Genomic DNA, 13,680 nt, shown 5'->3' with positions numbered 1-13,680 from the left:
AATTGTCGACGAAGCTATGGCAGCGATCCACCTCTGTTATTCTTTCCCAAAACCGCACTCTCGCTCTCGCTTTTCCCTAAACCGCACTCTCGCCTTTAGTTTAAGCCGCAACGTTCAGTTCTTTTTTTCTTACTTTTCCTCTGCAGCGCGTGTATCCCAACCTCAAGATTCACTCGAGCTTCTCTCACGCGTCACTACTCTTCTCATACTAAAAAATATTAAAATAATGAATGCTATGTAGGCGGGTAAGATTGGAGTCAAATAACTGAGGTATTGTATCTTTATAAAAAAAATATATGCGAGAATCCCATAGCTTGAAAACCAGCGGAAGAAGCCAAATGACCGTGGGAGCCAAATGCGAAAAAATTTCAATCGTCCGAGAGGTTTGGGCTCACCAAATATTTTAGTTAATTTAATTAAAATTTTACTTTTATTTTGATATGTGTCATGTTATAATAATTTTTAATTTTAAAAAGTATTAGCTTCCGTCTACATTATCCTTAACCCACTTTAAAATTTATGGTAAAAGTAGTGTGACTTTAAAGTCACTCTAATAGCTTCCTTCTTTAACCGACTCTTCTTGTAATGAGAAAGCTCAATGGGTCTTCTTTCTTGCTTCGAGTTCACGTTGCATGCTTTTATTGCTATGGCATCACGTTGCATGAATCAGAGAAGCTGCACAACATAAATAATAATAATAATAATAATAATAATAATAATAATAATAATAATAATAATAATAATAATAATATAAAATTAATACGAAACGAGAAATTTGAATAGAAAATGGAGAGATATACCCTCCACCTTTTGGGGAAGGTAACTACCTAACGAACTCTGTGGCTTAAAAAAGAAACAAAATTGTGTGTTTGGCATTGGTCAAATGAATTCCGAATGAGATGCTACTGAAAGTGGAACACTGAGTGAAACTCACCCTTTCCCTCACATAAACGAAAAACACACTCTTTTTCTTCTTTTCCTTCTTTTTCTTACATCTCATAACTCTCTCTTTCTTAACATTGTAATGTTATCATTATTCTCCTCATTGTGATCCAACCCACATACCCACCCGCCATGGCCTCCAACCGCCTTATCACCCTCACCCGCCGCCTCCTCCTCCTCCTCCCGCCCACCGCCCGCCCCTTCTCCGCCGCCCCATTGACCTCCTCCCACCCCTCCCCGCCCATGCTCTACGACCGCCTCGCCTCCGCCACTGTTGCCAAGCTCCGCCGCCTCGACCACCCCGACCCTCGCTTCCTCAAGCACGGCAGCCCCGTCCCCTCCAACACCGACCACACACGTGTCCTCGCCGCGCCGCAGACCCGCGTGACCACGCTCCCCAGTGGCCTTCGCGTCGCTACCGAGTCCTCCCTCGCCGCACGCACTGCCACCGTCGGCGTTTGGATCGACGCCGGGTCGCGGTTCGAGACCGAGGAAACCAACGGCACCGCGCATTTCCTCGAACACATGATCTTCAAGGGCACCGCGAAGCGCACCGTGAGGGAGCTCGAGGAGGAGATCGAGAACATGGGAGGGCATCTCAATGCGTACACCTCACGCGAACAAACCACGTACTACGCTAAGGTCATGAACAAGGATGTTCCCAAGGCTCTTGATATTCTGGCTGACATCTTGCAGAATTCGAAGTTCGATGATAATAGGATTATCCGTGAGCGTGACGTGATTCTGAGGGAAATGGAAGAGGTAAAATGGTTAATGCAATATTTTTCTTCTTGTTTATTTTGTGTTGATTTTGAATGCTAGTTTTTATGCGATTGTGTGTTTGTTTGCTTTGAATTGTTGGAGATGAAGGGGATAAAGGTTGTTGTGTATTCTGATATTGAATGTGTTGATTGTTATTGATGTGATTGGTGTAGAGGTTTCTTACGAGTAAAATCTTAGGATCTCATGATTTGTTTTTTCTCTATTCTATGTTAATATGAAGGCATTATTTTCGGAAAAATTGAATGTAGGTGTTTTTTGGTTTAATGAGAGAGTATGAAATTGAATTGAATTGAATTATTTTTTTATTTATTGAGATTTTTCATTAGAAGAAAGCATTGGACCATAAAAAAAATGTATGATATATTATATATTTCTGCGCGTCTTAAGTGCTATACAATATCACTCTTTTACTTATTTGAGTTTATCTAATTTCTTTCTATCTTCCTGTTTCTTTCATGATTTGGTTTATGAAAAGCTAACACATTCTGATGATGTGCAACTGCTTGTAGGTTGAGGGACAAATGGAAGAAGTAATCTTTGACCATTTACATGCAACTGCTTTCCAGTACAGTCCACTTGGTAGAACAATTCTTGGACCTGCTCAGAATATCAAGACAATCACTAAAGATCATCTGCAAAACTACATTCAGACACACTACACAGCTCCTAGAATGGTATGCACCAACTAAATTTTAATATAATTTGGTCTATATACACCCTTTTAGTCTCTAAACTAAACTTTTTTATCGAAATTTTGATATATTTTGGTTATCAAATTTTTAAAATCAATGTATATAATTTTTTAATTCAGTTATGTTAAATCTTTTTGATGTGTCGGTGTGTTGGGTTGGAAATTGAGTTGTTTGTATCATTTCATATACATTCTATCTCAAAGTCAGTTTAACACGTAAAATCAATTTGGATAAATAGGACCATATCCATTATTTTTAAAATTTGGATACTAAAATGTATGAAAATTTTAAACAGTGACATTCCAATTTTGCGTTTAACCCTCCTTATAGCAAAATGGCGTGATACCTGTTTGGTTTGGGTCTGATTTCTTAGGTGGTTGCCGCATCTGGAGCTGTGAAGCATGAAGAAATTGTTGAGGAAGTAAAAACATTGTTTGCTAAGTTGTCAAGAGATCCCACCACAGCTTCTCAATTAGCTGCGAAAGAACCAGCCATTTTTACCGGTTCCGAGGCAAGATTATTAGAGTAAACATGTTTAGTGCAGAAAAAACTGTCTTGTTGTGTAGTGAAATTTAATGGCTATTTTACTGTGTTTATAAAAACAGGTTAGAATTTTGGATGATGATATTCCCCTTGCACAATTTGCTGTAGCTTTTGAAGGGGCTGCATGGACAGATCCTGATTCCGTTGCTCTCATGGTCATGCAAGCTATGTTGGGTTCTTGGAATAAATCCACAGGAGGTGGAAAACACATGGGGTACAACACTTGACCACTTTTTCAATCCCAAGATAAAAAAGAAAAAAAAACTAGGTGCTCTGCTTCCTCATGATCGGATAACAGAGTTAAATTTTACTTGTTACAGTTCTGCGTTGGCGCAACGAGTTGGCATTAATGAAGTTGCAGAAAGCATGATGGCCTTCAATACTAATTATAAGGATACAGGTCTCTTTGGTGTTTATGCTGTTGCTAAGGTGAGTCAGTGTGTAGATTCTGAGATTCACAATGCATTTGTTTTATTTCAAGCAGTTTTTTTAAAGAACATCATGCACAAGTTGTATGGAAAATACACTTTCTTCTGCAACCTCTGGGTCTACGATAATCTTTACATTTTTATTTAATGAAGAAGATCCATTCTTAATTTGTGCTTCAGAAGGATTGCTTGGATGACTTAAGCTATGCAATAATGTATGAGACAACCAAGTTGGCTTATAAGGTTTCACAAGATGATGTTATTCGAGCTCGTAATCAGGTGTCTGTCTACCTTTGCTCCTATTTTGCACAGTTTCTTTATCCTGCTAATGTTAGGAATTTAAGTATAAGTTTAACTTTTACATCGACTAGAAATGAGGAAAAATAAAGCATTATATAAAGATAAAGAATCATAAACCCATTGTCTTAAAGTTTTTGGTTGAGAGTGGTGTCAATATCTTATGTGGTTTGACTCAAGTCTTATTAGTGTTGTATCTTTCCGTTAAAACTTCTTATAAACCTAAGAGCTAATTCAATGTCAAAATAGGATTTTGGCTTTTGCATGCAAGATATGTTGGATTAGTTGTGCTCAATTTACTTTTGTATTCTGTTCACTGGTAGCTACTAAAAGTTGTGTTTTTCACAGTTGAAATCTTCACTCCTGCTCCACATTGATGGAACAAGTCCAGTAGCTGAAGATATTGGGCGCCAGGTACAATAAATCTTAACTCAACTTTCATCACAAAAAATAAAGAAAAGGAAAAGGGTATGATAAGAATAGTGTACTTTACCCTGTCCACAAATAATTGAATCTATACAATATTTTGTTGCTTCCATTTGATTTTTTTATTTACTTTTATGTGGTCATCATTTCAGCTACTCACCTACAACAGAAGAATCCCATTTGCAGAATTGTTTGCTAGAATTGATGCTGTTGATGCAAGCACAATAAAACGTGTCGCTAACAGATTTATTTATGACAAGGTGTTTTGCTTGAACCATTTATCTTGTTAATCTTTCAATAACACAAACGCCTTTCATGTTCTAGGCATTTTGTTCTGTCAGTTTGTCCCAGAACTGACATTGCGTTTGGCATTTCAGGATATTGTAATTGCTGCTATGGGACCTGTTCAACGATTGCCTGATTACAACTGGTTCAGACGAAGAACCTATTGGAATCGATATTAGTTTTAGGAAAATGATTTTTTTATAACTAAATTTTTGATAATTTTTTCTTATAACACGAAAAAGATATTTTTTAAATGATTTTTCATTTTTTTTTATTTTCTCATATTTTTTTTTATATTTTAAAACTATTTTAAAAATGTCAATTTAGATCGAAAGAAAAAATTATTAAAATTAAAATAACTCTGTGCTTAATTTTGATCTTAGTTTACTTTTCTTCGACTTCGGGGAGATGTACCCAAGGAATCAGATTTACACCTTGTATGTCTCCAAATAGTTGTTACAACATTCATTATCAATTTATTCATTTATTTGGTACAGAAATTTTTTAACATGGAGAAATATATATGTTATTCTTCACGGTGTAATTGTGATTGCCTCCACTTGTTAAGTGTTACTATGAATCTTAACATCCTAATTAGGTTGACACTTCAAAGTTCTAACAATCATATATCATCACATGGAAGTCTGGAAGGAAAAACAAATACAAAAACATAGGATATCAAACAAAATTCATTATCATTGGGGAGATACAACACCAATGAGATTTGAGCCCAACCACATAAGATATTGACACTACTCTCAACCCAAAATCTTAAGGCAATGGGTTTATAGGTCTTCATCCTTATATAATGTTCCATTTTCTCATTTTTACCCAATGTAAAACTTAGACTCACACTTGAATTCCTAACCATTTTCATACATTTTATCTATCTTCCTCTAATAACTTAACTTAGGAAAGATTTTTGAGAGGTGGAATATAACTCTTCCAAATAAGACTCCCCCAAACAGAAGAGTTACGGGGAACATAGAAAATTCCTAGCAACTTTTTGGCTTAACACACCAAAATTATCCAAGCTCCAAGTTGGAACATCAGGAGAATAAATGAAAACCCAATTTTGGATATTGTCCAAGCACGAAAACTTTCACAAAGAGAAAGTTAGACTCCAGTGTGAACACTACCAAAAACACTCTAAATCCAATCTTTAAGAACTAATTTTAATCTCGGAAGTGTATTTTGTAAAACCAACATAGGACAATCAATCACAAGTTTACACTCAGATGCTCCAACCACATCTTAAAAAACTTGATGGAGCTCCTTGGTATTGGAAAACCAGGTTGAAGACACTTCCACTAGTACCATTCAAGTGCATCTCATTATGACAAAGACTTGGATGATAAGCCAGTATCTTGAACATGACTTCTCGATCAGGGGCGGATTATACAAGGAGCGGGGAGGGGCCCCGGCCCCCCCAAAAATTTTTTGATTTTTTTTAAAAGTTATATATATATTTTTTGATTTTTTTTTAATTTTATATATTTTTAAAATTTTGACTTTTTTTTAAATTGTAAGTAATATATTTTAAAAATTGATAAAAATTAAATTGTGTGTCTTTTTTTAATTTTTTTTATAAAACACAATATTATGTTAATAAATAATAAAACATAAAATTGAATATAATAAAGAGTATAAATATTTATGTTTAATTATTTTTTTATCTTTGTTTTTTGTCAAAAAAAATGTCAAATTTTGACTAAAAAATTAAAACCAAATTGAGACTAAATCAACTAGAGGACCAACTTACATTTTTGGAAATAAAAACCAAAAAAGTAATTAAAACAAATATTTATTAAGATATTTTTTATTTTATTTTTTATTATCTTTTTAGGTTTTCACAAATTTATACTCATCTTTCAGTCTCATGTTTTTTTTTGTTTTTGAAGAGTTAAACACAAACTCATTACTTTTACTCTCATTTTCATTTGTTTTCTTTCTTCCTTGAAGAAAAAAAATGTAACTCTCTTGTCTCACTTGATAATAAACTATTAGGTTAATAGTTATTAACATTAATTTTTATTACATGAATCTTTGTATATTCATTTTTATTAATATAGAAGAAAAAATAATGTATTATGTGTTTTTTCAAATCGATTTTGTGACTTGATTATAATATATTTTTATTTTAATAATTAGTTTTCTCAATTTTTCATTAGATTATGATAAATTATTTTTTAATATTAACTTTTTTAAAAGTATATTGATAAAGAATAAAACCATAGATTCATTCTTTAAAGATGATAGAAGAGAAGTTGTTGATAAAGATGAAAAACTAAATAGATTTTACTTTTTTACATATTTTGAAGTATTGTACTAATGATCTAACCTAATGATCAAATTGTCCAATTAGAAGAGTTATTTTTTAAAGCATTATCTAATGATTCAATATAATAATCAAATAAATATATTGCTTTGGCCCCTCCAAATTTTGTGGTCAAGATCCGCCACTGTTCTCGATATAGCCAATTCATCAAAAAAAATTTGTTCAATTATATGGTACATACTATTTGTAAGCTTCACATATTTATATATCTTAAATTTCGATTTTATATGTCTTCACTCATTTATGATTAATTGGATCTTGACTTCTCATCTTATGCGACTTTGGCTTTGTACTCAAGTTGAATGTACTATTTAGAACTTCAATAATATTATGATAATGGACATGGTAATAAACTTTTGGACTAATGTAATCACAACCACTTTCTAGTCGTATATTTCCTTCCTTTATTGATTAAGACAATGAAAGTTACACAAAACTCTATCAACCTTCTTTCGATTTTGTTGATGGATTAATCCAATGTGATTCTAAGTTTCATGTTGGATAAAAATGATAAAATTAAATAATATATAAGAAAAAATATCCATAAACTAATGCATCAAAATTTTAGGTTAAAATTACTATCAATCTCTTATTTGGATTGAACTAAGGTCACATTTATATAACTTCTTCCTAAATGAATTCCCTTAGACAATCACCTACCATTAATCCAAGTAAAATATGCACCAGAGCATGTAATATCAATTACCTCATTAGACTTTATCCAATCATGAAAATCAGAACATGAAAATCTATCAGAGCAGCCCCTCCTTTCACTGCAAAAAATAATTATTTTTAGTGGGGGTTATATTTGGCATTTTTGGGGTTTTAACCCCCACTAATGACTTTACCTGGGGTTTGCAATTCCCCTGGAAGAACCAGCGTGGCTAACAGATTACCGGAGGTTTTTAACAACCCTTGGAAAAGCACAAGTTACTTGGGGTTTTTGAACCCCCGCTACTGCTTGGGGTTTTTGAAACCCCTACCGGTGCTTGGGGTTTGTTGAAACTCCCGCTACTGCATGGGGTTTTTATACCCCACTACTGCCTGGAGTTTTTGAAACCCTCACTATTTGCCTTCACGTGATCAATATTATATTATATTAGATGGACTAAACATTTCATAAATAAGATTTTATTAAATCAATTTTGCATCAATAACTATATGAGCTAAGATAAATTTCAAGCATGTAAGAATTAATGGTGCACATTCTATTCATAATTATGATTGAATACAATTAAGTCTTAACCAAATAATAAGTGACGCTGAAGTAAAATTCAAGTGTGTGTATGAATACATCAGCCTCCAAAGTAAAATTTTCTGCCATCTCTCAATAAACAAAACACAAACAAATTTCTTCTGAAATTGAGCAACAGAACAAAACATCGTAAAAAATTAGCAATTCCTTTTTGTTCAGGAACATAACTTGAAAGTAATGTGTTCAAAGAACTCTAGCACGTGGACCTTGGTACGCTATTTGAGCTACTGAAAGTACCAAACTTATATTATATAAGTTATCATTGTTACAATGAACACAAATTATAAACATCATGATTTCGCTAAATGATAGAAGAATTTTGACAAAGGAAAATGGTACATTTATCTCTTTTTACTTTACACTTGATAAACATATCTTGAAATTTAATAAACATGTATACCAGGTAATATGTTAGCCACACTAGTTCTTTAAGGGAAATTGCAACTCCAGGTAAAGCCATTAGTGGGGCTTAAAACCCCAAAAATGCCAAATATAACCCCCATTAAAAATAATTATTTTTGTAGTGATAAATATATTAAAATAAAAAATAGTTTGAAGATCTCAAATCTTATTGTCAAAGAATATATAAATAAAAAATAATATAAATTTACAAGGATTATATATGAAAAGACACAAAGATTTTATATATATATATATATATATATATATATATATATATTATTTCCTTGATACAAAGGTGAGGTCATAGAGTTAGGATGATTGAGTCTAGGTTACCATAGTTTGAGAACTATTATTACATGTGAGAGGAGTCATATGCTCTTTAGAGGTAGAGTTATTTAAGGGGAGAACAACATGTGTGAAACTAAGCATGTTGATGAAGATGAAATAATAGTCATATAGCAAGAGTTATGGAAAGACATGTAAACCATCGAGACCCAACAAGCATTATTGGTTTATTGTGATTTGACAAAACAATGTTCAAGGTAAAATTCAAAGAAGTTGAATATCTTTCGGAGGAGGAATTTTAACAATTTTAATAAATTACAATATGTGCTAACAATTGAGTTTTTTTTATTTATTAAATAGTTTGTTTTGATAAAGTAACTGAAATATTTTAGATTTTCAATTTTCTTGGATGGATAAAGCAATTTAATTTCTTTTTTAAGGTAAAATTCTATTTTAAAAATATTTAGATAAGCCAGTTCTATTTTTCAGCTCGAGTTAACTTAGTTCGACCTATGATTTGGGATGAATTATCTTCATCTTCGTCACCTCCCATATTGATCTTCGGCTCGAATTGACATAAGTTTTGACCTACGCCGACTTGTCTTGACATTCGCCCTACACCAAATCAACTTCAACTTTGACTTGCACAAACTCATCTCAACCTTCAACTTGAGTGATTCACCTCGACCTATGGCCCAAACCGACTTGTCTTGACCTTCAGTATAAGGCAACACGTATGAACCTTTGGCCTAGACTAACTCGACTCAACCTTCAGCCTAGGTTGACTCACTTAACCTTTGGCCCAGGTTGAATCAGCTCAACATTTGGCCCGTACTAACTTTGCTCGATCTTCGATGGGGTCAATTCGATTTGACTTTCACATTAGGCCAACTTGTCTCGACCTTTGTCCTAACTAACTAGTATTGACCTTCGGTTCAAGCTGACTCATCTCAATCTTTAGCTTGAGTAAACCCCAAGTTGGATCATCTAAACCTTTTTCCTAGGTCAACTCATCATGACCTTTGATTAGATCGAGTTGTCTCGACCTTTGACCCAAGCTAAATCGTCTCGTTCGTTGACTTGGGCCCTCTCAAATTGACCTTTAGCTTAGGTTGATTGGACTCGACCTCCAGGCGGACTAACTTAGCTCGACCTTCGACCTAACCAACTCAACTTGATCTTTGGTTACACTAACTCGTCTCGATCTTCAGCTTGGGCCTAGTCGTGTCGACCTCATGCCTGATTGACTTGTCTCAACCTTTGGTCATGAACGACTCAGGTCATCCATCATCGCTAGGCGAATCAGTTTGACCTTTGGCTCAAGTTGAACTTGCTTGACCTTTGGCCTATGCTGAATTGACTAAACCTTTGATATGTGTCGAATTAACTCAACCTTCGACTTGTGTTAAATCAGCTTGACTTTTAGCCTATGCCAACTCATCTCATCCTTCACCCTAAAGGACCCATTTTGACCTTTGGTTTGGATTGAACTATCTCGAGCTTCAATTCATGTCAATTCGTTTCAAACTTATGTTCAGGCCAAACAAATTAAACTTTCAAAGAGAAAAAAAATGTAGAACCTGAAAAAGATTGGATGGAAAGACCTTGACCACCGTCTATGTAAATTTGACCAAGATCTTCAAAGGTATCCAATTGTAGTGGGATTTTGATTTTGATTTTCAAAGTTAAGCAACATATAATTATTATTTTGTGACTCATTTGGTCATGCATTTGATGTTTTTGATAAATCATCGGAGAATAAAGGTTATTGAGTGTTGAAAGATGAATTAAGTTGATAATTAGAGTCAAATAATAATGACATATAACTATTGCATCACCAAACTTAAAACAAAAATTGTCATTGAAAATTAAGTCATGTGCTACTATCACTATTATTACCATCCAAAATAACCAATTCCATAACAAAAATGTGGTCAAAATTTCTAGTTCGATTGAAATTACCGTTATTGCTAAAGAATTTGTCATTATGATACTAGTTTTGTGAGCTATAACTATTTGAATTGACATAGAACACTAAGCTATAATTAAATCCTTCTCTGGGAATGTTATTTGAAGAAGATTCAATTAACTTTTTCCTAAATTTGTTTATACTCAATGTATATGCAATTAATGATGCCTTAATTTTATTTATTGGAGTACAATTAAAATTGCTTTGAATAGTAGATATTATTGAACCCTATTTTTCTTTTAAACATTCCTGAATTACGTATAAGTGTTCATGAGGAAGAATAGGATCACCGAAATAACTAAGGTCATTAATTACACATTTGATGCAAAGAAAAAAAAATTCACGGTTCGTCATCTGTTCAAGCATCATGGTACAAAACTAGGTTTGTAATTGTTGCGCTTTTGCCCATGTCTATTTCTAAATATACCGGTTAAGTTACTTCCAAATTTGATAAATAAACACAACCTATTAGACGATGAGAGAGTTTATCAAAGACACATTAGAATATCTAATCTTGTTTCCAATTTCAATATGCCAAAATTTTGTTAGTATTATGAGTAAGGGTGAGCATGGATTGGATTTTTAATGATCCAATACACATTCATTTTAGATTCAAATAATTGAATTAAATTTTTTACCCAAATCCATTTTTTAGCAAAAGTAGTTTGGATTTTTTTAAAATCCATATCCAAATATTTGGATCAAGACTTAAATCCAATCCAAATATTTGGATCAAGTTCAAAATCCAGAATCTATTTTTTATAAAAGAAATTTAAATTGATTTTTTTAAAACTTGTGTCATTAAGGCCCAGATGACCCGAATGGGCTCGGCGACCCAGACGGGCCAGACGACCCAAACGGGATCAACGACCCGGACGGGCCCAACAACCCGGACGGGCCCAACAACACGAACAAGTTCGACGACGCGAACGAGTCGGACGACCCGAATGGGCCCGACGACCTGGACGGACAAAACAGACCCATCCAAACAGCCGGGCCCAATCGGGTAGTTGGGCACGTTCGTGTCGTGGGGTCCGTTTGGGTCATTGGGTACGTCAAGGTCATCAGGCCCGTCCGAGTCGTTGGACCCTTCCGGATCGTCGGGCATGTCTGGTCGTCTGGCCCGTCCGGGATGTCGAGCCCGTTTGGGTCGTAGGGCCCATCCAAGTCGTTAGGCCCGTCCGGGACGTTGAGCCCGTTTGGGTCGTAGGGCCTGTCCGGGTTTACACGCCTGTTCGTGTCGTCGTGCCATCCGGGTCGTAAAGCCCGTGTAGGTTGTCAAGCTCGTCCGGGTCGTCGGGCCTATCTTGGTTGTCCTAGTCGTCAGGTCCGTCCGAATCGTCGGGCCCATCATGGTCGCCGGGCCCGTTCGTGTCATCGTGCCCATCCAGGTCGTAAGGCCAATGGAGGTCGTTAGACCCGTCCGGGTCGTCGGGCCTGTCCTAGTCGCTGGGCCCGTCCACGTTGTCCGCCCCATCCGGGTCGTTGTACCCGTCCGGTAGGGCCCGTCTGGGTCTTTGGGCCTGCCTGACCCGTTCGGGTCTTTGGGCTGCTTGACCTGTTTTCATCATTGGTCGTGCCTGGTCTGTTCGGGTCTTCGGGTCCGCGTGACCCTTTCAGGTCTTCGGGTCCGCCTGACCCGTTCGGTCTTCGGGCCCGCCTTACCCATTCGATTCTTTGAGCCCGCATGAGTCGTTTGGATCATCGGGCCCGCTTGACCCGTTCGGGTCTTCGGGCCTGCCTGACCTGTCGGTTCTTCGAGCCCGCTTGACCCATTCGGGTCATTGGGCCCCCTTGGCTCGTTTGGGTCATCGGGCCCGCTTGGCCCGTTCGGGTCATCGGGCCCACTTGGCCCGTTCGGGTCTTCGAGCCCGCTTGGCCCGTTCAGATCTTCAAACTTGCCTGACCCGTTCGGGTCTTCGGGCCCACCTAGCTCATCAGATGATTGGGCCCGCCTAGCCTGTTCATATCTTTAGGCCCACCCAACCTCTTATGGTCGTCGGGCCTGCCCGATTCGTATAGGTCATCGAGCAAAGCCCGTCCAAGTCTGAATTTAGCATAGTCCATCTCAACCTTTAGTCTAACTCAACTAAAAATTTAAATTGAAAATTTGGATTGGATTTTTTGGATTATCCATATTTAAAAATCTTGATTTATAAAATGGATATCCAATCCATAAAATATATAAAATGTAGATTAGATTGAAATCCAGATCCATTAAATGGATTGAATTTTTAATAAGATAGATTATAAATGGATTGGATTGGAGCAAAAGTGGATTGGATCAAGAAAATTAGATTTTTTGCCCACCCCTAATTATGAGATGTGATTTTCTATTTTGCTATATAAGCAACTCTATGTAAAACTTGAGATACATACATAGATAAAATATTTCGTAGTGTAGTCGTAGACGTAGACATACACATGATACACTGAACCATATTAAACTCTTGTGTCATTTATTTACTCTCATTTATTCTTTCTTTTATTGTCTTGTTCTTAAAAATTTCACTTCCTATTTCACAATCTTCTTAAGTGAGAAACCCCATGTCACTAGTGTAAAATATATACATTAGATTGGTTCTGGAGCGCATATTAAATCAGTTCCTTAACCGATCTAATATACAACGATGTAATATGTTTAAGAGATATTAGATCGGTTCTAAAATAATCGATCTAATACTTTAAACTGGAAAGGAAAAAATAGACGTGCACTCACACTCCTTGTCTCAACTTGAATGCATGAAATTCAATAGGCATACACAACAATTAAAGACAAATGAGCAATACAAATTACACAAAAATAGAAAACAACTCCACAAAATTTCAGATTTCCATTCCCAAATCAAAATGAACACTAAAAGGAAAATCATTCCAGAAAATTAAACATTTGTGCATCTCTATATGGTTTCAACAGGCCCTTAGCCTACCCCCAATCAACCCTAATCATCCTTGGAATAAACCCAAATCAAGAAAAAACAAAACAGATAAACAAAGGGGAGGAGGGCGCGAGCATCGGAGGCGGAGGCACGAGC

The 13,680-nt window shown here is 35.8% G+C and overlaps 1 protein-coding gene across 1 annotated transcript; it reads left to right on the top strand.

The window, feature by feature from the left end:
• Nucleotides 1-911: 911 nt before the first annotated feature.
• Nucleotides 912-4,927, top strand: LOC114167595 (probable mitochondrial-processing peptidase subunit beta, mitochondrial). Its single transcript, XM_028052698.1, has 9 exons — nucleotides 912-1,704; nucleotides 2,235-2,399; nucleotides 2,791-2,928; nucleotides 3,023-3,174; nucleotides 3,281-3,389; nucleotides 3,569-3,667; nucleotides 4,034-4,099; nucleotides 4,264-4,371; nucleotides 4,489-4,927. The coding sequence occupies exons 1-9, from the start codon at nucleotides 1,075-1,077 to the stop codon at nucleotides 4,573-4,575; spliced, it is 1,554 nt and encodes a 517-aa protein (XP_027908499.1). The 5' UTR covers nucleotides 912-1,074; the 3' UTR covers nucleotides 4,576-4,927.
• The last annotated feature ends 8,753 nt before the right edge of the window (nucleotides 4,928-13,680 follow it).

The sequence above is a fragment of the Vigna unguiculata genome, chromosome 10 (assembly GCF_004118075.2).
Source record: "Vigna unguiculata cultivar IT97K-499-35 chromosome 10, ASM411807v1, whole genome shotgun sequence".
NCBI classification, from domain to species: domain Eukaryota; kingdom Viridiplantae; phylum Streptophyta; class Magnoliopsida; order Fabales; family Fabaceae; genus Vigna; species Vigna unguiculata.
The sequence above is the reverse complement of the archived record's forward strand: the minus strand, read 5'-3'. Positions and strand labels throughout refer to the sequence as shown.